The 8276-nt window shown below is 51.9% G+C and overlaps 2 protein-coding genes across 2 annotated transcripts; one reads left to right on the top strand and one right to left on the bottom strand.

The window, feature by feature from the left end:
• Nucleotides 1-1392: 1392 nt before the first annotated feature.
• ripply2 (ripply transcriptional repressor 2) lies at nt 1393-1924 on the bottom strand. The gene is made up of 3 exons (XM_068754122.1): nt 1802-1924; nt 1670-1716; nt 1393-1582 (listed from the first exon to the last, which is right to left on the bottom strand). Exons 1-3 carry the CDS (start codon nt 1922-1924, stop codon nt 1393-1395), a joined length of 360 nt encoding a protein of 119 aa, XP_068610223.1.
• A 1916-nt stretch (nt 1925-3840) lies between these two features.
• Nucleotides 3841-5005, top strand: LOC137909399 (melanocortin-2 receptor accessory protein 2A-like). Its single transcript, XM_068753851.1, is given in 4 exon segments — nt 3841-3922; nt 3925-3957; nt 4250-4349; nt 4411-5005. Coding segments are annotated over 4 exon segments (618 nt in total). The 3' UTR covers nt 4814-5005.
• Nucleotides 5006-8276: the final 3271 nt, after the last annotated feature.

Genomic DNA, 8276 nt, shown 5'->3' with positions numbered 1-8276 from the left:
AAAAAATACATGAACATGTTTTATTTGACAAGGGGAAGCCTCAATGGGAACCTACAAATATCAAGTTCATCTTTGTTACTTCCTTCAAACACTTATCAGGTATTTTCCACCTGATTCGAGGCACCTGTCACGTGACAGACCTTTTAAACACGCGGATATTGAACACCTCCCGCGACATTTGAATGTTTTTCGCCTTCCGGGTTGGTAATAGATTGTTTGTTTGCTAAATGTGTGGCCGTGTCTGCAGGATGAAGAGCTCTACTCACTTCGTCTTCCTCAACCCGGGATTGTTTCTTCTTCAAACGGAAAGCAGCAATTCCTGTAACGAAGTTTAAAGCACGCCAGAGCGCAGCGCCCCCCTCCGGCTGACGTCTGAACTACATCCAGGGACAGACGTGGAGGTGTGACCGTGGGAAGACGGCGCGCGCTCAGGTCAGTCTCGGAGGAGGAGTCACGCTTTGTCACCTCCGGCGGCGTCTGTGACGACACCAGGAGTTCAGCCCGGGGGGGGGGGGGGGGGGGGGGGGGGGGGCAGCGTGACCCAGGGGTCAGACCTGGGCTTGAACATCATTCACACTCTCAGGTGTGTCTTCTTGTCACCCGGATTCACACCGGCTCCTGGGAAAGTTTAAAGCCGTGCAAAGTTCACCAGAGGTCACATTTAGGGGGGGGGGGGGGGGGAATTATACATATCTGTAAATAGAATGTACGCTAGAGCTCCAGGCTGGAGGGGGGGGGGGGGGCGAATTAAATAATATTCTTAGAGGCAATATTAAGTTCATCAAAAAGGGGCGCCGGTGGGTTTCACGGTTACCGCTGGGGGGGGGCAGATTTCACACCCAAGTAAGTGACACCCCTGAAAGCAGCAGCGCTGACACCCGACCCTGGGAACGCCTCAGCCCCGCCCCGCCCGGCTCGACCCGGTTATCAGAGTCGTCACTTCACTGATTGATTAAATATTGATTAGCGCGTTTCCTGTTTTGACTTCAAGCCGCTGCGGAGTCCTGATTCTGCGTTTATTAGTTTCTCGGACTGAAACGTTTTTGCAGGAGCAGCAGCAGAGGCTGAACCTTTTCTTTTGGGTCAAACCATCCTGCACAGGAGGGGGGAACACACCGTCTTCATTTATGTTGTCCCAATCGCTGACGTCATCGGCCATCACGCGTCGAGTCGATTCATGCATGACTCATCTGATTTATAAACGTCTCCCAAACTCAGGAGCTTTTAATTAATCTATTTATTGCAATTTCCATCAAATTACAGATTAGGAATAAGTTAACATTTACATTCTTGTTTAGTGTATAGAAATAAAGTATATTTACATATAATTACATGAAGTAAATAAGTTAAAAATATATATATATTATGAAACAGTGCAACGTGAACACGCATTCAGTTCAGCTCCGTGTCGTTCTCCTCCTCCTCCTCCTCCTCCTCCTCCTCCTCCTCCTCCTCCTCCTGCTCCTCCTCGCTGCTCGCCTCCTCGTAGAGGCAGATGGTCGCCTGCACCGGGTAGTTGCGCAGGAGCGTCTCCGCGTCCCGGTACAGGTAATCGAAACATCTCGACTTGAGCCAGAAGAGCCTTGAAACGAGAGAGAACAGACAGTCGGTGAGGCTGGACGCGACCCGCGTGCGCGGAGGAGCCGATCACACCGATCGATCTGCTTACTTCACCGGGTGAGTGAACGGCGGAGGTTTGACGCGCATGTCCGGAGCCTGGAATCAAAAGAAAGTGACGTCAGCGCGCGTTTGGGTCTCCTGAAGGATCCACGAGAGACTTTAACATTTCATGTAAACTCACATTGTGCGCGCCAGGATCGTGCGCGTTTCCAGCCCACGGCCTCCACACCGGGCCGGACTGCTGCGGCGCGGCGTGTCCGTCTGACGCAGAAGTGAATCCACTGCTGGGGGGTAAATTCTCCATGGTTCCTCACAGAGGCCGGTCCCGCGTGAAGTCCTGAGAGGATGTGCGCGTGGAGCGCAGGGCGCTTCCATTTATCCGCGCGCCGGCAGCTTGGGCCAAATTGCGCTTTCACGCGTCTCCAAGTGTTTCCATGCGCGCCGCGGTGTCGAGGTGCGAAGTCGCACTTCAGCAAACTCCAGACAAATGGCCGCGTTCTCCTCGGAACGAATCCGCCGCGGAGTCTGGCCGGTTGGAAACACGATTCATTGATTGATCGATCGATCCGAACGGAAGTTTGGAGACGCGCACGGGCCGTCCGTTCCCACTTCCACTTAGGTTTGGATTAAGGATACGTTTACTGTTGATTTGAACTTTAAATCTACACACCTTTACATGAAGAGGCTGAACTCTTCAACCTCTCACGCGCCGTTTGCGGGAGGTGCGAACAAACGTGCAGGCTCGGAGTAGGTGGAGAAGGAGCGCGGCCTCCTGCTGGAGTCCAGGCTCGGAGGAGGTGGAGAAGCGACACGCGTCAGCCTTTAGAGAGCCGGCTCCACGTCCCTCTCCCAAAACAGTCCATCATTCATTTTATTCCATTAAACATAAAGTGCGCCAGTAGGGGGCGGTGTGGAATGACACGCTGCATCTGTATCCTCTCACACCGCAGAAACACGGAGTGCGCAGTCTTAGTTTTCATCTCTTTTTTTCCACAGGTGCTGAATTAAAATCATCTGCGAGGATCTCGTGTTATTCCACATCTTAAATGATTCAATAAATAAACCTTTCGGTTGAGGAGCTGAACAGGGAGCAGCTTTTTAATCAGGATGTCGTGCACAGATCTCTCCAGAGGGAGGAATAACAATTATTCCCTAAATAATAACCGCGCATCAGCCCACGGATAAATCTTAAATCCTCCAGCTGCAGGTTAATAAAATGAATTCTATTTTAAGGTCTGAGACGGACATACTTTCAGAAAACGGTCACCCTGATCCAAGCACTGCTGACAGAGAAGTCAGGCGTTTCCTTGGAAACCATGAGATGGGGAAATGGAAATAAATGGAGAACAGAAAAACGGGCGGGAATTCTATTTATAACTGCGAGTTGGACCTAATGGAGTATCTTTTACACCGCCACAGTGATTTGTATGCTGGGGCGAAAGGACAACGCAGAAAAACAGCCGCCGGTGAGAGATGAGCAACACGAAGGCCGGTTTAATCACGACGGATCAGAAACTTGTTTTTTGTTCAACCGGGTTAAAATGATTGCTTTAAGCAATTTGCTTTCCTTATGTGCGTAATTAAAACTAAATACTTTTATCAGCACACATGGAATAAAGAGGGATGAAGGTTTAACCAAATGTTAGACGACACATCTCTATTTACTGACTGACTGGGGGCAGGCAACGAAGCGCGCATGCGCAGAGCTCCACTGCAAAACTGCGTCCAAATGGAGGATGTATAGAAGAGAGTTGGCTGGGAAACTTTGGAGCGTCCACTTCAGGTTTTCCGAACTTAAATCTATACATTTAATGATTAATATATTTAACGTCGTAAATATATAATATATGCGCATGCACGTTATATTACGCAAACAGACCACATAGACCTGCAATAGCAAAAAGTCTAACCGGTGTGCATTCGAGGAGAACGTCGCGCAACGCCGACGCACGGGAGGCTGGGTGACGGTGACGCGCGCCGTGCACCGTGCACCTCGCTCCACTGGACCGAGCACCGGGACGGCGGGTCCGTAGCTGAGCGCGAACGCAATGGATCTTTGCGAGCCCGTCTTTGGAGCGACGATCTAACCGGAGTTGCTGGCGCGATTCCCGGCTCGGGAACTTCCCGACGCAGCAGCACCGTTTTCCGTTCATGCCGGTTTCTTTCCCGGGTTGATTTCCGCGTGTCTTCTGTTTTCAGGGCTCTTGGAACCGGTTCGAGATGTCCGACCTCCAGAACCGGAGCAGGAGCAGCGCGCGACGCACCGACTACGTGTGGCAATACGAATATTACGACGAGGACGAGCGGTGTCTTTCGAGGGACTCCGAGCGCACAGATGTAAGATGGACAAAAGACGTCCCTTTATTTGTCCTCACAAACCAGCTGCTCATAAATAGACCCCCCCCCCCCCCCCCACACACACACACACACACACAAACACACTTATTTCATTATCTTAAGACTCACTCCACTCCCTTATCTATTAGTTAGAGGCAATAGCATTCCAGTGATTTCCTGTGCTGCTTTAATAGCTGTGAGCCAATGAGGAAGGACGGGCTGAGGATGAGGATGAGGATGAGGATGAGGAGGAGGAGGAATTTTTTCTAAACTCTGCTCTTTGACATTTCAGACTCCATCGTCATTGGCTTCTGGGTCGGACTCGCCGTGTTCGTCGTTTTCATGTTCTTTGTTCTCACGCTGCTCACAAAAACGGGGGCCCCACATCAGGAGTGAGTATTGAGGGGGGGGGGGGGGCTGGAATAGGTCTGAGACGACCCTCTTTCTCAACAGGACCCTAGTTTCAGCCAAAAAGCGCCATCGCCCGGGGAGTTGTCGGGTCGGCATCGACGGGCCGCAGGAGGAAAATGACGACGCCTTCGCTCGCCCACTGCTGGGAGAGTCTCTCTCCCGTTCCCACATCGACAAGGAAAACCGGGAGCAGCAACAAGGAGACAAGAGAGCCGGAAAGCAAATCCAGGGGGGGTCCTGCAACCGGGTGCGAGGTCTGTGCCCCCCGAGGATGGACGAGATGGGGGGCGACGCCGAGGCAGCCGGGGGACGAGAGCAGGCCTTCTTCTCCCACTTCAACATTCCCAACTTTGTGAACCCGGAGCACAGTTCGGTTCCGGGAGAGGAAGACCTGCCGTACGAGGCGGCCATCACGATGGAGTCCCACCTGAGGGGGAGCCGCTAAGGCGGAGCCACGAAGCCGATCGATCACGGGCACGGCGGAAACAAGATGGACCGCGATGAACCGCCGCCATCCTCCTCCTCCTCCTCGTCTCCCCGGAGAGCCTCTCTGGGTTGAGTTGATCTCCCGTTCTGGGTCAGCACACACCAGCTCACGCCTTAAAACACATCAAAGAGGCACTTCCTGAAACACGATGGAAAGCTCGTCTATTTATCGTCTTTGCCCTGCGGCGTTAATAAAAACATTTCACTCTGTCGTCTGTAGAAATCGATCTGATGAATCCTCCAACTTCCTGTAGCTTCAATCAATACTGACTGATGGGCGCCTCTCTCATGGGGGGGGGGGGGGGGGGGGGTATGTGAACAGGCCTGCGTGGCTGCAAGTTCAAATCCCCCCCCCCCCCCTCTTTGGAGACCAGACACCAGGTGGTGGTGGTGGCTGATGAACCCAACCTTTGAACGCCCCCCCCCCCCCCCCCAATCGAGCTAGATTACATCGCTTAACGCCACGCCAGGCGACGGCCACAGAAAGAACATTGCTTGATATCATTCCCGTGTATCATCGTTAGACCCGCCCACGTCTGGTTAGCCGCACGCTAAAAGGATGTGCTCGGAATACCAGACGGGTGATCAGCGTGAACGCAGAACCGACAACAGCAAACAGCATTTTAATCAACTCAATTCACAGTGGGCGGAGTCACGACCAAAGTGGCTTTGGCATCAAAAACAAGAAGGACTTGTTCATTTCTAACTCCTATAACTCAGCAGTTCAGCTGAGACTTTTGACTTTTGGAGGGTGTAGTGAGCACCACCGACCACTAGGTGGGGCAATGAAGTTGCACCACTTTCTAGGCAAAGCTGCCATTTGCCTCCTAAACTGGAGTCTCCGAGCTCTGTGAGACATCCGGGTGGGTGAAATGACACTAGAGCAGATGAGGAGCCGTGGGGGGGGCAGAGGAGGCCAAACAACGACATTCTGTCGTTTGAAAATTCTTTTGGTGGGCGTGGAGATCACAAGCGTAGATTACATGCTAATTATATGCTGGCTAGAACAGAGGAGGACAAAAACCAAATGAGGAAGAAGTCTCAGAGACAAGATGGAATTTTCTTCCAAGAGGACAAAAGTGGGGGGGAACCCCAAGGATGTCCCCTGGTGTCCCCTGGTGTCCCCCAGTGTCCCCTGGGCTCGTGTGACTTCATTATCCACAAGTTTATAGAACTCCAAATCTGATTAAAGTGGAGACGCAGTGTCCATGAGGGACACACATCGGACGCCATCATGGTTGGGGAGTCCCGTCCCGGGGGTCCGGCCGTCCACGGGGGAGCTTCTTGTTGTCTCGTATATAATCTCGTAATCTAATCCGCCACGCTTCAGTGCGACAACAAGAACCCCCCCCCCTGTGGACGAGATTATATACGAGATGGCCTCATTTTCAAGGCTAATCATACAAAAGTGTGTCCGAGCTTCAGATCAATTATTCCAAATGATCCCTGCAGTCGTTGCAGGAGGAGGAGATGAGAGGACGAGTTCTTTTCTGTTCCTGGACTAAGACTAAAGAGCGGGCCGCAGCAATGAAGGCATGTCTGAAGCTGTTTTTATCACGAGGGGGGGCTGGAAGGAGCTTGCGTCACAGGCTGCAGAACAAGTATGTCCCGTCTGCAACTTAATGTGACTGTCAATAAAGTTGTGTTTTCCAGTTCACCTATAAAACAGAACGTTTAGATGAGTGGGAGAAGAAGAGCAGGACGTCCACTGCTGGAGGGGGGGGTCGGTCGCTTGGGGCTGCGCGTAAAAGTAACGCGTTAATTTTTAACTGGATGGAGAATGAGGCCGGTTTCCTGTGACGCATGAATTAATCATGATGGGGGGGCAGGTAGAGAGAGGTAACAACTGGTGCGTTCGCTGCTCCGTGGTCGGGGGGGGGGGGATTGGCGCTCCACGCTCGTGGGGTGTGTTTGTTACCTGGACCGGGCAGATTCCTCCCGACCTCATTACCATAAGAAAGGCGCGTCTCCAAAAACTCCTGCGACGGCAGCTGCCCGCAGACCGACGCGCACTAAATATTAATCAGGTCGTTCCGGTCGTGCACCGCGCCGCGCCGGGGGCGGACAGGTTCCATTCTCCGTGGGTTGCGTTCGTCGGCGGCAGGACGCGAGGAGCGCTCCACGATCATGGTAAGTTCTCTCTCTCTCTCCCGTGAGGCGTGGATAAAGTGGGGATCCTCGCGGGAGGCCCGACTGGTCGGACTGGGTCTGATGGAGCAGTGCGTGGAGGCGGGGGCGCGTGCGTGGGATGTGAAAACACCCCTTTCTCCACATTCACGTTTCAGCGTGAAACTATAAAACGCAGACGCCGTTAAATGTCAGAAATAATAACCAGACCAGTTTTGATCTTTGATGAATCGATAATTACTGGCGCCACGCCCACCTGAACAGGCCAATCATCGACGGTGGCAAGATCCTAATAATAATAATTATAAAGAACTTTGGTGGATTAGCAGAGTCGAAATAAAGACTTTCTTATTTTCCTTAAAAAAAACAAACAGCTAAAGGGTTAAACTGCTGAATGGAAACACCGACAGGTCCAGCGGGGGCGTTCCGGTCCAGAAAACCGAAAACAGAACTCCCAGACTGAAAAACCGCAAAGTCGGTGCGTCATTTCCTCTGGAAAAGTTAGGGCCTGTGCGATGCGTTCAAAGACGGCGCTCAGTGTAGGACACACCGTCCCGGACAAGTTCGAGTGTTTATTATTATTTAATGATCTTCCTGCTACATTAACGCCAGATTCCAATCTCCATCAGGCGAATGGGGCGGGGGGGGGGGGGGGGGGGGGGGGGGGTCATATATTTTACGCACATCAATCAGCAAATGGTTTGTAAATAAAAATAAATAAGACAGAAATCTATGGCTGTTAGAATGATCCGGTTTCTAGATTAAACACAATCAATACACATGAAACAGACTGGTTTTGGTTTTAGATCAAAACAAAACAAAACCTTTGAGTCGTAGAAATAATTTCAGATAAAAGTTTTCCGAATTAGACAAACGAACCGGGACTGCGTGAGTCTTAAAGTTTCCGAGGAGCCCGTGAAGGCATCATTAAACCACTGAGCTCCGTGAGCGCCGTTGAAGGGGCAGAACTTCATCCCGCATCTCGGATGCCAGTCTGACGCAGTCCCGGAGCTGCGGACGCGTCTCTGGATGCGAGGACGGCCGAACGCAACGTGTCCATCGGTTGGACATGTCTTTTAGCGCAGATCCTGGGACAGCCATAGCTGTTCTGGAGCGGGGCAGAAACTTTGTCTGATTAAGGGTGAGTGGGATCTCTGAGCCGGTGCCAGGAGGATTTGCTCTGGCTCCGGGACCGAGTGAAAGATGGATCTGTAACGTCTTCGCCGAGGCAGAGTATCTCCTCCACATCCAACATCCCTGCTTTGTGTGGTTTTAGCCTGGTAGAATAATCTTCT

Source organism: Brachionichthys hirsutus, chromosome 20 (genome assembly GCF_040956055.1).
Source record: "Brachionichthys hirsutus isolate HB-005 chromosome 20, CSIRO-AGI_Bhir_v1, whole genome shotgun sequence".
NCBI lineage: Eukaryota > Metazoa > Chordata > Actinopteri > Lophiiformes > Brachionichthyidae > Brachionichthys > Brachionichthys hirsutus.
The sequence above is the reverse complement of the archived record's forward strand: the minus strand, read 5'-3'. Positions and strand labels throughout refer to the sequence as shown.

What these genes read in the sequence shown, in the direction of transcription:
- ripply2 (XM_068754122.1), bottom strand. Translation starts at nt 1,924, where the DNA reads ATGGAGAATTTACCCCCCAGCAGTGGATTCACTTCTGCGTCAGACGGA. An exon ending in ACGATCCTGGCGCGCACAAT is followed by an intron (nt 1,717 to 1,801) that starts GTGAGTTTACAT and finishes TTTTGATTCCAG; the next exon opens with GCTCCGGACATGCGCGTCAA. An exon ending in CCGTTCACTCACCCGGTGAA is followed by an intron (nt 1,583 to 1,669) that starts GTAAGCAGATCG and finishes TCTCGTTTCAAG; the next exon opens with GCTCTTCTGGCTCAAGTCGA.